Below are 16,800 nucleotides of genomic sequence, written 5' to 3' on the forward strand. Positions count from 1 at the left end.
GGAGGGATGTGGAGGGCGCCACAGTCCACCGTTCGGGACAGGAGCATGTCTGGAAATGGACGGCCACCGAACGAATGCCTCGTGCATGCGGATGAGGGAAGGAAGTTACGCAGAGGCTATCAAGGCTTGCGGGGTGGCTATGAATCATGAGCCAGAGGAGGAAAAGACAGAAGGAGAGGAATAGGCTAGATCTAAGCTAATTCCCCATCTGAGACTGGCGCTATACAGAAGTAGCCAGGATATGATGGCTGTGCAAAAAACTCCGCCTGAGGAGTAAGCCAGGCAAGGGGAGTCCACTGTATTGCTAGCCCTATACCTCAGCAGAGGAGGGGCCACCCGTATGAGCCACCGAATGCAGTGCTAGAAGAGTCCACCACCTGACGAAGGAGCTGTGCAGTAAGAACCCTAGTATGGAGTGGTAAGGCAATACCACTCCCCCAGTAAGTAGCTAGCGCTCGCCCGTCAGTGCTAAACTGGAGGGGGGTGGGGGGGGGATGAGGCCTGACTATCCCCTAGAAGCCATGTATCATACTGCTCCAGAGAAGTAGAGCTAACGTAAAAAAACTCTACCTGGAAGGGTGCTGAAAAGCTAGTGCCAGGGTAGGACCCCTACCTGAGGGGGACGCCCCACTGCAGCGACCATGAATTCGAGCATTAGCGTAAGCTGCACCTGTGGAGCAGAACTCGCTGTAGTAGCTAAACCACAGTGCCAGCAGAACCACCTTCCAGAGAAGGAGGAGTGGTGGATAGAGAATATAGAGTCAGTGAAAACACACTCGCTGGAACGTACTCACCATATTATGTGCAATGGTGCATGCACTACGCATTGCTGCGAACAATATCATGACCGACTGGAACAGAGGAGGCCCATGGAGATGGGGGGTCCCACAGGACACATAGGTGATGCTAGGTAACCACCTGAGAAGGCAGAGGAAGATATAATCATGCCCAAAACCAGCACCAAAGAAAGAAGGACACAATGTGGAATAGCCACCGTATCCACTTGTAGTATCCATACTACTAGATGAAGAGTACAGGGCACTCGCGGGTATCAACTGATGCTACGTCCCACTTGGAATAAGCTAAGGCATCATAAGATGATTAAGTATTCCCCCACTAGTGGATCACTTGTGGAAGAGGGTAATGCAACAGGAAGCACGGTGATGTGCAACACTCCGTCTATGTAAAGGATAGTACGACAGTCGGGACTGTATCCAATGGTAGTGAAATTACTCCACCTAAGAAGTGGAATGATCTATGAAGGGGATTAATGCCCACGGTGGGAACTAGAGCATATGGAGAGTTCTGTACCCTGTGGGAGTGCAATTATTGCACCTAAGTAAGGGGGTAATGCATACAGCACACCTTGTAACCAGTGATAATGTCATCACGCAACCTATGGAAGGTAATGCATACAGCAGGTACTGAACTCAGCAGAGATGCCAATTTGCCACCTACAGAAGTGGGAAAAAATACGTCCGGCACTGAACCCGTGTTATTGTACTTAGTCCACCAATAGCAGGGGACTGTATAAGGCAAGTACTGTATCCCGTAGAAGTGCAATAACTCCGCTTATGGAAGGGGGTAATGCATACAACAGTACTGCTGGCCACCGTAGGCGCAATCCTGGGAGATTGCTCCGGATTGATGTCGGGGTCTGAATCAGTGATTTCCCACCCCCCCTCTCGGACTGACTCTCTCCAGGAGGGAGGGTGTGTCTGAGCGTGACCCAAGGAGGAAGGGTGGGGGTGCGAGATATTCAAGGGGAAAAGACGACCCGCTGTGGCCCGCTTGCGCGTAGGTTTACCCCTCAGAATTTCGCCTCTGGCAGTTGCGAACTATCAACCAAACTACCCGGAGGGTGGGATGGGAATTTCTAGAGGCCCATCCATCGGATTGCGCAGGTGGTGCATTATCAACCAAAGGACCCCGGAGGGTCGATTGGGAAGTTGCAGAGGTGCTCCATTAGAGTGCGCAGGTGGAGAATTATCAACCAAGCAACCCTGGAGGGTGGAGTGGGATATCCAGAGGCCCTCCATTGGAATGTGCAGATGGGGAATTATGAACCAAACGACCCCGGAGGGTGGAATGGGAACTGTCAGAGGTCCTCTGTTGGATTGCATAGGTGAAGGATTATCAACCAAGCAACCCCGGAGGGTGGAGTGGGACATCCAGAGGTCCTCCTTTGGAATGCTCAGATGGAGAATTATGAACCAAACGACCCAGGAGGGCAGATAGGGAACTGTCAGAGGTCTGCCGTTGGATTGTGCAGGTGAAGGATTATCAACCAAGCGACCCCGGAGGGTTGATTGGGACATCCAGAGGTCCGCCAATGAAATGCGCCGATGGAGAATTATGAGCCAAACGACCCAGGAGGGTGGATTGAGAATTGTCAGAGGTCCTCCACTGGATTGCGCAGGTGAAGGATTATCAACTAAACAGCCCCGGAGGCAGATTGGGAACCTTCAGGGGTCCTTTACCGTATTGCACTGGTGGAGGGATATCAACCCGACAGCTGCTCCTCCGGAGTCCGGAAGGAGCACGGACCCAGTCTGGTACCGCATGGTTAATGTTACATATTTTGAGGCTGAAAGGGGTTTTTGAACAGAGATACCATGGACATGGTGTAAGGCATTACCACAGAGCTACCAGCGTGATAAGGCTGTATAAGAAGGAAGGGGTTAATGCTGCATTTCTCAACCCCACAAAAACCTGTACTGGCCTATACAGAAGTGGCCGGTCAGGAAGGGGTAAAGAGACCAGGGCGGTGAATTAGCGGGCTTCTGAGGGCGTGGGACCGCTTAGGCGGGAAAATTTGCACCAGTGCGCTGCCCTTCCCCCCCCCCCCTTCCCTTTCATATCCGGGCAGGAACTTCGCGGCCTATGCATGCCGCGAAGTCGGGTCCAAGTGAATGTGCGGCCGACTGGGAAGCCGTTCCGGTCGGTCGGAGGACCAGCAGAGGTGCACAGATGTACACACCGGCCGGGGGAGCCCGCCCTGTGGGCCGGAGAAAAAACGCAGGTCCGGAGGGAACCGCCCCCTCCTTCGGGAACCTGGAGGTCCTCCTATGTGAGCCAAACGAATAAGGTGAAAAAACAGGGCTCTCTCTCCAGGCTGGAGGGGTTATAGCTGCCAGGGGAGGGGCTAACAGCTTTTGCCTAGTGTCAACGCCTCCTAGAGGACATAGCTATACCCACGGTTCCTGTGTTTCCCAATGAATATGGGCGAGAAACCAATTTTTACATAGGACACATTTTAGTCCCGTGTCCCCTGATGAGTCTGGGGCTTGCAACAATTGGATGAAACACGTTGGGTCACCACATTTTTGTTTTTGCAATTTTTGTTAAATTTTCTTTGTTTGTATTTTTGCATTTAATTTTGCCCCCCAGCTAGCGTATCTACGCATAGTGTTAGGGCTGTCCAGGGCCTTGAGAGTAGGGCAAGTTTCCGGACGGGGACGCTCTTTTCAGGGCGATGACTCCGTATTAAGAAGTCATCAGGGTATACTAGCCTGGTTAGAGCACACTAGGGTCGATGTAAGACCCAGCACCCCTATTTATTCCTGTCAAAAGGTGACAATATACAAAGATAACTTCAACGGTACCAATAGGACGGAGCCACTGCTCATCGAACTTGGCCCAGATCTTCGTCAACCCTGTGCAGAATCAATGGACCGGTAAGATCTTTCCATATTCTACCAGTCCACCCTACATCCCCTATTTAGGGTGATTTATTTGAGTGTATATATTCTGTGTATTTTGTTCTTTTTTGCTTTGGATTGGCTCTTCATGTTTCAGGGGATTTTCATATCTCACTTCCCAATTTTATCTACATATTAAAAACGAGATTTTGTGAAACTCACCTGTAAAATCTGTTTCTAGCTTGATTCATTGGGGGGACACAGACCATGGGTATACTGCTTGCTGCCACTAGAAGGCGACACTAGGTTGAAAACGGTTAGCTCCTCCCCTCCCAGCTATACCCCCTCTGGCAAGGAGAGAGCCTTCAGTTTGTGCAAAAGCAGTAGGAGAAGCAGAAGGATATAACCACATCAACTAACTCCACAGTCAACGGACCCAAACGGGGTGGGTGCTGTGTCCCCCAATGAATTAAGCGAGAAACAGATTTTACAGGTGAATTTCACAAAATCTCATTTTCTCGCTTATATCATTGGGGGACACAGACCATGGGACGTCCTAAAGCAGTCCCTGTGTAGGGAACACAAAACGGAGCGAAGAAGGTAGAGAACCTCGAGACAGCCATCACACTGCGGCCTGCAAGACCAGGCGGCCCAGAGCCCTGTAAAACTTTGTAAAAGTGTGGAGGGAAGACCAGGTCGCGGCTTTACACAACTGAGCCACTGACGCCCGGTGGAAGTGAGCCCAGGAGGACCCAAGTGCCCTAGTAGAGTGGGCCTTGATCCCCGGAGGGGGCGTCCTGTCCCGAACGCGGTAACATTCCAAAATAGTGGGGCGAATACACCGGGAGATCGTCACCTTTGAAGCTGCCAATCCCTTCCTAGAACCCTCCGGAAGGACGAACAAGGCGTCCGTGCGCCGAAAGGGAGCCACGGCCGAAAGGTAAATCCGCAGAGCCCGCACCACATCCAGACGGTGTAACGACACCTCTCTCGGATGGGAGGGCCCAGGGCAAAAGGACGGCAGGAAGATGTCCTCATTGAGGTGAAAAGCCGACACTACCTTGGGCAAAAAGGAAGGGACCGGACAGAGGACCACCTTGTCCTGATAAAAGACTAGGAATGGTTCACGGTATGACAGAGCTGCCAACTCTGAAACCCTTTGTATGGATGTGATGGCCACCAGGAAGGCCACTTTCCAGGACAGCAGGCGGAGGGAAGCCTCCCGCAAGGGTTCGAAAGGAGAAGCTTGCAGAACCCCCAATACCAAGTTGAGAACCCACGGATGAAGCGGGGGACGGTAAGGCGGAGCAGAGTGTGCAACGCCCTGAAGGAAGGTCCTAACAGGACCCAGTCCGGCCAAGTATCGCTGAAAGAAAATGGAAAGGGCCAACACCTGGCCCTTCAAGGAGCTGAGCGCCATGCCCAGTTCCAGTCCGGACTGAAGGAAGGCTAAAACGACAGGCAGGGAGAAGGATCTGGGAGATAGGTCCCGCTCCTCACAGAAACGAAGGAAGGACTTCCAGGTTCTATAATAGATCCTGGAAGAGGTAGGTTTCCTGGCCCGAATGAGCGTCCGAACCACTGCATCGGAAAAACCCCCCTGCTTCAAAAGGAAGGTTTCAAGAGCCACGCCGTCAAACGTAGAGAATCTAAACTCGGGTGGAAGACGGGCCCTTGCGACAGAAGATCGGGTCTAAGAGGGAGCGGGTACGGAACGTTCCCTAGTAGGAGGACAAGATCCGAATACCATGCGCGGCGCAGTCAGTGCGGAGCGATCAGCAGGGTCTCCCACTTGATCCTGCGGAGAATCCGAGGCAGGAGGGACAACGCTGGAAAGACAGAGGAACGTGAACCCGTCCCACGGCGCCACGAGCGCGTCCACTCCGCAAGCTGCGGGATCCCTTGCGTGGGCGAAGTAGCACAGAAGCCGGAGGCCATTAGATCCACGTCCGGCCGTCCCCAGCGATGACAGAGAGCGTTGAATACTTGCGGATGGAGAGACCATTCCCCAGGGTCTATCGTCGTCCGGCTCAGGAAATCTGCCGTCCAATTGACAACGCCGGGAATGTGGACCGCCGGCAGGGCCGGAACATGGGCCTCCGCCCACCTGAGGATCCTTGCCGCCTCCGACATGACGTTCGAGCTGCGAGTCCCCCCCTGATGGTTGACATACGCCACCGCTGTGGCATTGTCCGACTGGATTTGGACATGAAGGCCCTGCAGGAGGGGAGACCAATGGCGCAGTGAGAGGAAAATAGCACGAAGCTCCAAGACATTGATGGATAGTCTGGACTCCAATGGAGACCATACGCCCTGGGTAGTCCGAGTGCCGAAGACTCTTCCCCAACCCTGAAGACTGGCGTCGGTCATCATGACCGTCCATCTGATCGGAAGGAAAGACTTCCCCATCTCCAGGTGAGTTGGGTAGAGCCACCAATGGAGGTCCGACCGAACCTGTTGAGGAAGGGAAAACAGACGATCCAAGGACTCCTGGGACTTGTCCCAGGTCGAGAGGATCGCTCGCTGAAAAGACCGGGTCTGAAATTGAGCGAATGGCTCTGCCTCGAACGAGGCCACCATAAGGCCCAACACCCGCATACAAGTCAGGATGGAGACTGCGCGCTGCCGAAGCAACCGAAGCACCGCGCTGCGAAGGTCCTTCACCTTGTCCGCTGGAAGACGCACCCGAGCTGCCCGGAGTCCAGAATCATACCGAGGAACCGAATCCAAGTGGACGGGACCAGGGAGGATCCACCCAAAGCGGGCGAGAGTGTCCAAGATGATCTGCAGACTCTCCTCGCACTGCCGGAACGACGACACACTGATGAGAATGTCGTCCAGGTACTGAATCAAGGTGATGCCTCTGGAGCGAAGAAGGCCCATAAGCGGAGCGAGCACCTTGATAAACACCCTGGGTGCAGTCGCCAGACCAAATGGTAGGGCGATGAACTGGTAGTGGTCCAAATGGACCGCGAAGCGCAAAAACCGCTGGTGGGCGATCGCGATGGGGACGTGCAGGTAGGCGTCCTGGATATCCACGGAAGTTAGCCATTCCCCTTGCGCCAAGGAAGCTATCACAGAGCGAAGACGACGCACTCAAAGGTAGCGGTTTACCATCCTGAGGTCCAACACCGGGCGGACCGCTCCCTCCTTCTTGGGCACAATGAAGAGGTTGGAGTAAAAAACCACTCCCTCGCCGGAACGGGGGAGATTACTCACCTGACCAGCAGATCTTGAACCGCTTGAAAGAAGGCATGAGACGGCTCCCTGGGGGGACGGGACAGAAAAAAACGGTTTGGAGGCATGGATTTGAACTCCAACTTGTAGCCCGAAGTGACCACCTCGAGCGCCCAGGCGTCTGAGATGTGGGCCTGCCAAACCTCCTGAAAAAAGAAGGAGTCGACCCCCCACACAGGAAGGTGGGGGCGCACCTTCATGCTGGGGATTGCTTGCCAGAGGAAGAGCACTGAGGCTGCGCTTGGGAACGCCAGGCGGGCTGTGGATTGAATGAAGGCTTCCGCCGTTGCTCCCGGGAGGGATGCCTTGCGGTCAGGGGAGACGCCGGGCGGGTGCCCATGAAGCGGCGAAAGGACTGAAGAGCGCTTGGGTTTGGGCTGCGGAAGATGGATGCTTTTGCCACCCGTGGCCTCAGAAATTATTTCGTCAAGTTTGGGCCCAAAAAGACGAGAACCAGCGAAAGGAAGGGAGAGAAGGGAACGCTTGGAAGAAGAATCGGCCTGCCAGGCCTTTAACCAGAGTTCCCGCCGAATGGAGACGGCAAAGGCGGAGGACCGCGCGACCATGGAGCCCGCGTCCAGATCTGCCTCGCAAAGGTACTTCCCCACCTGGGATATCTGGGCCGCCAGAGCCTGGAGTTCTGTGCGGGAAAGGTCCGAGTCTAAATCCTGATGTAAGCGCAGGGCCCATTCAGAAACCGCCTTAGCCACCCACGCGGAAGCGAAAATGGGACGGAGTGCCGAACCGGTGGCAGAAAAAACCGACTTCGCCAACGATTCGACCCGCCGGACCACCGGGTCCTGCAGAGAGGAGCCGTCCGCAACCGGAATAGTGGTGTTCTTGGCCAGGCGAGCCAGCGGCGGGTCCACCTTTGGAGGGGAAGACCACTTACCCACCCAGTCCGGGGGGAACGGATAAAGAAGATCCAGCCGCTTGGGGATCAGGAAACGTGAACCTGGCTGTTCCCACGCTTTAGCGGTGAGAATGGAAAAGTCGTCATGTACCGAAAACTAGGGATCGAGCGATATTGATTTTTTAGGGCCGATACCGATAATTTGTGAACTTTCAGGCCGATAGCCGATAATTTATACCGATATTCTGGGAATTTTCATTTTTGAGAGAAAAAAAAAATTCCTACACAAATCTGCTGAAAATTAATATGTTTATTGTTAACGTGTATTATTTTTTTTTTTTGTAAATCTTATTCATTTATACTTAATATTTTTGTGTTTTTATTTTACTAACTTTTAGCCCCCTTAGGGACTAGAACCCTTGTCCTATTCACCCTGATAGATCTCTCTCAGGGTGAATAGGAGCTCACACTGTCCCTGCTGCTCTGTGCACACAGCAGCAGGGAGCTGAACATGGCAGTCAGGGCTTCAGTAGCGTCCTGGCTGCCATGGTAACCGATCGGAGCCCCAAGATTACACTGCTGGGGCTCCGATCGGAGAAGCAGGGGAGAGGGGACCCTGTGGCCACTGCCACCAATGATTAATACTGGGGGGGGGGGGGGGGGGGGGGGTCGCACTGCGTCACCAATGTTTTTACTATTGGGATTGGGATGGGGGTGGGGGGCGCACTGCGCCACCAATGATTAATACTAGGGGACTTGGGGGTGGGGGGCGCACTGCGCCACCAATGATTAATACTTGGGGGGGGCGCACTGCGCCACCAATGAAGATAAGTCTCTCAATCATTCATATACAGGAGGCGGGAGCTGGCTGCAGAATCACATAGCCGGCTCCCGACCTCTATGAGCGGTAGCTGCGATCCGCGGCACCTGAGGGTTTAACTACCGCGGACCGCAGCTATTGCTCATAGAGGTCGGGAGCTGGCTATGTGATTTTGCAGCCAGCTCCCGCCTCCTGTATATGAATTAATGAAAGACTTATCTTCATTGGTGGAGCGGTGGCCACAGCCCCTCCCCTCCTCTTATCTCCTCTCCTCTCATTGGCGGCAGCGGCAGCAGCAGCACAGGGGGAGGGAGACACTGCTTCCTTCTCCCCTGTGCTGCTGAGGGAACACAGAGAGCGCTGAGAGCAGCGCGTTCTGTGTTCCCAATACGTTATCGGTATATCGGCAAGATAGATGCCGATAACGTTCAAAATCCTCAATATCGGCCGATAATATCGGCCAAACCGATAATCGGTCGATCCCTACCGAAAACTACTTGGGAGCCTGCTTGTTACGCAAGAAAGAAACTCCCTGGTGACTGGAAGAGGGGCCCTCCTCTTGAAGTTGAAAGGTGTCCCGGATTGCCAAGACCAGACTGTCCACTAAGGCGGCCATCTGGGACGAGAGGTCCGGATCCAGATCCGTGTCCGACTCAGCGAGTTCTCCTCTGGACGAAGGATCCCCAACCAACGAGGACGCCCTGGACAGCGAACTGGGGGGGGGAGGAGAAGGCGATGCATCCGAGGAGGAGAGGCGTTCCTGCCTGGGACGCTTGCTGGGGTGTCTGCTCCTGGATGGTGCGCCCTGGGAGAGAGCAGGTTGCGCAGGTGACGACTTCTCCACCAAGCGACCCCTTAAGGAAAGGGTGGATTGGGAGATCTTAGATAGGTCAGTCACCGCCCGTGACAGGGATTTGGCCCATTCCGGTTCCATACTTCCAGCAGAAGGGTGCACGTCAATGGACCGCGACTGAGGCGGCACGCTCTGGGTGGCCTGGCATGAGGCACAGAGGGGGGTTCGCCTGACCCCTAGGAAACTTCACATTGCATGAAGTGCAGGCATAATGGGTAGCCCTACCAAGGACCTGGGGCGCGGGATCCGCTGGGTCCGACATGACCTGAGCCAGGAGGCCAGAGGGGGTGCAGAGGAGGGGAGCAGCGCTGGTCCTACCAGAGTGTAGCAGTTTAACCCTTGCAGGAACATGTCCCCAGGGGCAGGATGCGGCGGTCTGCGGCGCGAAGACGTTCCTCTCAGGCTGAAAACGTGTGCACGGGCGATGAACTTCCGGCTGGAGCAGGCAGGAAGGGAAGCGGGAAAATTAGGCTCCACCCCGCGGCGGAAGAACGGACCGACGGCGCGAAGCTCCGCCCACCGTGCTGCCATGCTACCGCGATCCGGAGGAGAAGGGGTCCCGGCCAAGGCAATATGAATAGGAGATGTCTCCCAGGGTCAGAACAAGAGGGGGGAGGGCGGTGGAAAGCGCAGCGCCGCCGTCCACCATCGCAGAGGTTGAGGAGAAGAAGCCACCGCATAGGTAACTCTGAAAACCTTCCGCTCCCGCTGTTCAGTGTAACGACGCCTGATTAACTCCCCCCGTGCCGGCGGTGCCCTGCAGAAGGTCCCCAGGTACAATCACCGTTAGAGAGTCCAGCCCCTAAGTACACAGAACACAGACAGGCATACTTACCTGCCTTCATCTGTGTTCTTCGCCCATCTGATATGTATCAGCGGTGCCACCTCTTCAGTCCCTGGCACATAGGTGGCCCCATGGCTGGGGGGAGCAGGAAGGTCAAGCCCTCCTGGTCCACTTTGTCTTCTTGTGGGGGGCAGAGCGGTGGAATAAGCATCACCGGTCAGCCCCCCCCGGGATGCAGAGCTCTTAGTAGCCCTGGACCCCCAACCTATAAAGAGAAAATAAAAATAAAATAAGAATAACAGCCACCCTGCAGGGGGTCTGCCTCCTACGACACTAAGCTAAAAACTGAAGGCTCTCTCCTGGCCAGAAGGGGTATAGCTGGCGGTGGAGGAGCTAACAGTTTTCAGCCTAGTGTTGCCTCCTAGTGGCAGCAAGCAGCTATACCCATGGTCTGTGTCCCCCAATAAGCGAGAAAGTTAAGTTTTATGAGTTTCTACTGCTCAGCCTTAATATACATGTTTTTTCTACTGCGGTAGACTGTAGGAGGTGCTATTGTCACCACCCTCGGATGGGCACACTTTTCAGTTTTCTTTTAAAAAGTTATGAAACAACGTGACATTTCATACATTTGGAGCAAATTATTCAAGCATAGACTTCAAAAATTATCCTTATGATAAATCACTCCCCCCACCATGTGTTTTATATTGATGGAGCACTACAGGTTTACTCGAATAGGAATTTACTCTTTTCCAGACTATTTGCGTGCTATCTATATAAAATACTAGGGATGTCCCGATACCATTTTTTTAAGACCGAGTACGAGTACCGATACTTTTATTTAAGTACTCACCGATACCAATTACCGATACCAATTATAACAGCGGCCCAGTTGCTGATAGCAATGAAAAAAAATTAAAGCTGGAATTTGGTTGCTATGGACAACTGCTTTACTTTTCCTTTGTACAAGGGTTAATAAATTAATAAATGGGCATATAACAGTGCTTCCCAACCAATGTGCCTCCAGCTGTTGCAAAACTACAACTCCCAGCATGCCCGCACAGCTTTTGGCTGTGCGGGCATGCTGGGGAGGTGTAGTTTTGCAACAGCTGGAGGCACACTGGTTGGGGATCACTATTATATGCCCATTGCCGCCCACCCCCCCACGACCTTATTTTATTATTCACTGTTTGTCTGTTTTAACATGAAATGGAGAGAAATTAACTGGATTTCTTCTCCATTTCATGCATCATACCCACCTGGCCACGTGACCTCTCCGATATTCTTTACTTCATTACATATTTCCGGCATAAATCTGTGACAACCCCTTTAATGGCCAGCATAATGAAGGCGACTGAGTAGTCACAGACTGTATGAGTGCTCCCAGTCTGGTAGATCCTTGGTGACAACCACAGCAGCCAGCATCACAGCAGTCACAGGGGTTGTCACCCACTTTCCCTGAAGTTCTCAATGCCAGATCCTCCCACTTCTGCTCTGGATGGCTCTGCTTATGAGAGGCGGCCATATTGGCTGTCACACAGCTTTCTCAGAATCAGATGTGGCTGGCAGACATAAGAATGGACTGCAGTACCTGGGCTTCGGCAGCTCCTACCATCTCTCCACCTCCGGCCCAGCTTCTTGCAGTCCCCTGAGGATAATATCCAGAACCCCAGCCAGAGGCGGCCTGCTCCTGCTCCTGCCGCTGCCAGGCCAGCACGTCCCCAGGTGTATAATATCCGCTGCCATACCCACGCTGATCAGCTGGGAGCAGCGCCACCGCCGACCGGAAGAGAAGATGGGACACGCCGCTGCAGCTGCCGCCCGGAAGAAGATGGGACACTCCTCCGCCACCGCTGATCTAGGGCCATGAGGTATCGGCGACATTTGCACGAGTACTAGTACTCGTGCAAATGTCCGGTATCGGCCCCGATACCGATACTGGTATCGGGACATCCCTATAAAATACTACATAAATCTGAACATGTATATTTAGCAAAAATGTGGTACTCCATACCTAATTTGGTAACTTTCAGATGTCATCATAATATATTTACCTTTGCACAAGCTGCACGATACTTTGAGTGTTCATAAAAAAAACCTCCCTGTCTGCTTTTCTTTGCAGTGTGGCTGCATAGCTATCCAGGATATTGGCAGTCTAAAAAGACATCACAAATTACCCCATTAGAGAGTTAAAAGTACATAAACATTAAGTCATCATTTACATTCACTAGAGAACATCTGTTCAGACTGAATATATAGGATGTCAACTTTTATCTGCTTAGTAAACAGGACATTACTGAATAGCATCGGTATAAATCACACAACGAGCTCATATCACTGTCACACAATTGTGGTACACTGCTGTGGTTTTGTTAAATCACAGGGAAAAAAGTGTGTGTGTGTGTGTATAAATCCTTAGACATTAATGGATTTAAGAAGCCTGACTTGCAAACTACACTGGCCCTACTCACACCATACAAAAAGCTATCTGCAATAGCATCTTAGCACTATGAGGGTTATTTACTATCCAGAAATACGTCTATATTAGGTGTATTTCTGGCACAGATTGCGGCGCAAAGGTTATTGCACCGCAATCTGAGACTTCTCCCCGCTCACGCCAGATCTAAAAAAGTGGGCATGGTGTGGGCGGGAAAGGGGATCATTTTCTACGCCAGTTTAAGTCGTAGAAAATTAATTGCAAGCCAGCTAGGAAGCGGTCTTGCATTTAGAATTGGCAGGGGATACACTGAAGTTATCTATAGGGGTTATTAAGAAATGACCCCCTATGTGTGGCAAAAGTAATTGTGTGCACTGCATGTGCAATAACCAATGGCATTCTTACTATGAAGGCAGACAACGCCACTGCTATGGGGCCCATGGGGATGGGGGTGCCCAACACTGAACTCTTTTTGTATTGCGACTTGAAAGCATGGCATTTTCCTGCGGCTGCCACTACGAGGAGCTCAGTGAATAAAGATTTTACAGTTTCCATTGAGTTCAATCGCAACTGTATAAATGCCTGTGCACAGAGCTTTCTCTAGTGGTGATTGCAGGCAGCCAGTATTAAACTGTATGAGGGGAAGCAGGAGATTTAGAGCAGTATGATGGAGATTTATCAATGTATTTAAGCCAGTTGTCTGGCAAAAATATCTTGATAAATATGGTGTTCAGAATGAGTGCAATATTTTTTGCCCACATAGTGTAAAGTGAGTGTGATAGAGCGTGACTTTTTTAAATTAAAAAAATCCTCCAATTAAAGGAGCTTTCCAATACTTAAACATTGATGACCTATCCTCAGTGTATGGAGCCAGAAGTTGAAGACTCCAGTGTGTAGCTTCCAATGATGGCATACTGCAGCTCAGCTCCCGGTTACTTTAATGGGGGATAAGTTGTAGTACCTCGACATGGACACTACATAGCAGATGGAGCTTTCTGCTTCTGGCCCCTCCACTGTAGTTTCTGGCGCTGGTGGCTGCCTGAAACAGCTGAAAAGTGAGTGTGCTAGGTGCTGCACAACCACCAATCTGATGGTGATTACCTATCTTGAAGATAAGACATAAGTCCGGGAAAACCCCTTTACTTTATAAATAAATAAATAAATAAAACCCCCAGCAACTTACGTTTGTCATAAATCCCACAAAGAGGGCGCTCTTACTAATTTCTAACTAATGCCAGAGCATCCATACCTGTTGGCTAGGGAACTGACACAAAACTGAGGTGATATTGCTGGCATACTGAGCCATGACTTTACGTATAGCTTTCTCTACAGTGGGTGGAATCCTAGTGGATACACTGGTCATAATCTCCTGCAGCTCTAGAAGAGGTAGAGAAGGATCCCGCAGTGTCTTCATCAGCGTGTGCACCCATTCTTTTACCTTAAATTAAAAATAAAGTTCAGTAATGCAGTAGGCATAAAAAGTAATGCAATGGATAATATAAGATTATCCATCAACAAATTACATTCATATTTGGAATTCAGACCTCTAATTCAAATAAGAAACTAACTTTGGTAGCGAAGTATGGATCTGGCAAACAGTATCCATTCATCACATTGATCAGATTCTCAAGCACATTGTGGAACACCTGATGAAGCTTCTCTCCGGTGATGGGCAAGGTCTGCTGAGGAAGGAGTTCTCCGGTGTACAGTTCTGCCTAAATATCAACCAGAAAGAGAACACACGATCACAGCATAGAAAAATAGGAAACTAAATAAAAAACAACCAAGACAAGAAATATGTTATATGATTAAAAGTAATTTTACAAAAAAATCTGTCACCACGAAATACATTACAATCTTAAGGCAGCATGTTATAGAGCAGGATGAGCTGAGCAGATTGATATATAGTTTTATGGGAAAAGATTCAATAAAATGTAGAATTTTCTACATTTAAATTTTTGCTCTTTGTGAGCTAAAACAGCCCATTTAGCTATTACCAGTGATTGATAGCATTCTCTGTGTAAGTGTGTATACAGAGATAGCTGTCAGTCACTGATAACTGTACACAGGGAGGTGTTATCAGTGATTGATAGTATTCTCTGTGTAAGTGTGCATAGAGATAGCTGTCAGTCACTGATAGCTGTACACGGGGGAGATGTCATCAGTGATTGATAGCATTTTCTGTGTAAATAATATATATATATATATATATATATATATATATATATATATATATATATTATAGAGAGAGAGAGAGAGATAACTGTCAGTCATTGATAGCTATACATGGGGGAGGTGTTATCAGTAAGTGATATCATTATATGTGTGTGTATACAGAGATTACTGTTAATCACTGATAGCTGTGCATGGGGTACAAAAAAGTTGTATGTCAGCTACAATCTGGCTTATATGTGGATGGATAACATGTTGGGAAGGAGATCACAGTAATTAAAGAAATATAAATGTTTTAAAACTAATGGGTATCATCTACAGGAACATATCATGGAAAAACTCATCAAACTCTTCTTCAGTGATAACATTTTCTGTGTAAATGTGTATACAGAGATAGCCGTCAGTAACTGATAGTTGTACATGGGGAGGTGTTATTAGTGATTGATAGCATTCTATGTGTGTGTATACAGAGATAGCTGTCAGTAACTGATAGTTGTACATGAGGAGGTGTTATTAGTGATTAATAGCATTCTCTGTGTAAATGTGTATACAGAGATAGCTGTCAGTAACTGATAGTTGTACATGGGGAGGTGTTATTAGTGATTGATAGCATTCTATGTGTGTGTATACAGAGATAGCTGTCAGTAACTGATAGTTGTACATGAGGAGGTGTTATTAGTGATTAATAGCATTCTCTGTGTAAATGTGTATACAGAGATAGCTGTCAGTAACTGATAGTTGTACACAGGGGAGGTGTTATCAGTGATGGATAGCACTATCTGTGTAAGTGTATATACAGAGATAGCTGTCAGTAATTGATAGTTGTACACAGGTGAGGTGTTATCAGTGATTGATAGCATTTTCTGTGTAAGTGTTTATACACAGAATATTATAAATCACTGATAACACCTCCCCTGTGTAGAACTGCTCAGAAAAAAGGAGACTTTTGTATTACTTACCAGTAAAGTCTCTTTCTCGCTCTTCCTTGGGGGACACAGGAAACCATGGGTATAGCTCTGCTCCCTAGGAGGCGTGACACTAAGCGAAAGCTGTAAGCCCCTCCTCCATCAGCTATACCCTTCAGCCTGGAGAAGAGACTGCCAGTTGCGTGTCCAAGTAGTGAAAGATAACCACCAACCGGAAAAAGAACTGTCGAGCCCCAACGGGGGCAACCAAGCCGGAACCACAACTGTAACCCAATGAAGGGCGGGTGCTGTGTCCCCCAAGGAAGAGCGAGAAAGAGACTTTACTGGTAAGTAATACAAAAGTCTCCTTTTCTCGCCCATATTCCTTGGGGGACACAGGAAACCATGGGACGTTCCAGAGCAGTCCCAGAAGGGAGGGACCAGAACAAACTCAACCAACACCAGAGGCATCAATCAACTGCCGCCTGCAACACCAGACGGCCTAAAGCAGCGTCAGCCGACGCATGAGTATGCACCCTGTAGAACTTGGTGAAGGTGTGCAAGGAGGACCAAGTGGCCGCCTTGCAAATCTGCTCCGAAGAAGCCCGATTTCTCTGAGCCCAGGAAGCCCCGACCGCTCTAGTGGAGTGAGCGGTAACACCAAGGGGAGGAACCCTGCCCTTGGCGAGATAAGCCTCAGTAACAGCCATCTTGACAAAACGAGCGATAGCAACTTTGGATGCCGCCATCCCTCTGCGCGACCCTTCCGGGACCACAAAGAGCGAGTCAGTATGCCTGAAAGAGCTGGTTACTTCCAGGTAAATCTTGAGCGCCCTGACAACGTCCAGGCGATGAAGCTTCCTCTCCCGCGGATGGGAAGGACACAAAGAGGGGAGAACGATGTCCTCGTTCAGATGAAAGGCGGAGACCACCTTAGGAAGGAAGGAAGGGACCGGACGAAGAACCACCTTGTCCTGGTGGAACACTAGGAAAGGTTCCAGACAGGAGAGTGCAGCCAATTCGGACACCCTCCGAAGAGAGGTGATGGCTACAAGGAAAATAACCTTGCAGGACAGAAGTCGCAAGGAAACCGTCCGCAGA

The 16,800-nt window shown here is 50.5% G+C and overlaps 1 protein-coding gene across 4 annotated transcripts in view; it reads right to left on the reverse strand.

Annotated features, from left to right (window-relative positions):
- ACACB (acetyl-CoA carboxylase beta) overlaps positions 1 to 16,800 on the reverse strand; it is a 226,043-nt gene that overhangs the window by 79,512 nt on the left and 129,731 nt on the right. For all 4 annotated transcript variants that reach the window (XM_040416600.1, XM_040416598.1, XM_040416599.1 and 1 more), the window contains 3 exons: positions 14,191 to 14,337; positions 13,872 to 14,060; positions 12,240 to 12,340 (listed from right to left, as the gene is read on the reverse strand). In XM_040416600.1, coding sequence (XP_040272534.1) covers positions 12,240 to 12,340; positions 13,872 to 14,060; positions 14,191 to 14,337 — 437 coding nt within the window. The remainder of the gene's footprint in view (positions 1 to 12,239; positions 12,341 to 13,871; positions 14,061 to 14,190; positions 14,338 to 16,800) is intronic.

Source organism: Bufo bufo, chromosome 2 (genome assembly GCF_905171765.1).
Source record: "Bufo bufo chromosome 2, aBufBuf1.1, whole genome shotgun sequence".
In the NCBI taxonomy this organism is placed as follows: domain Eukaryota; kingdom Metazoa; phylum Chordata; class Amphibia; order Anura; family Bufonidae; genus Bufo; species Bufo bufo.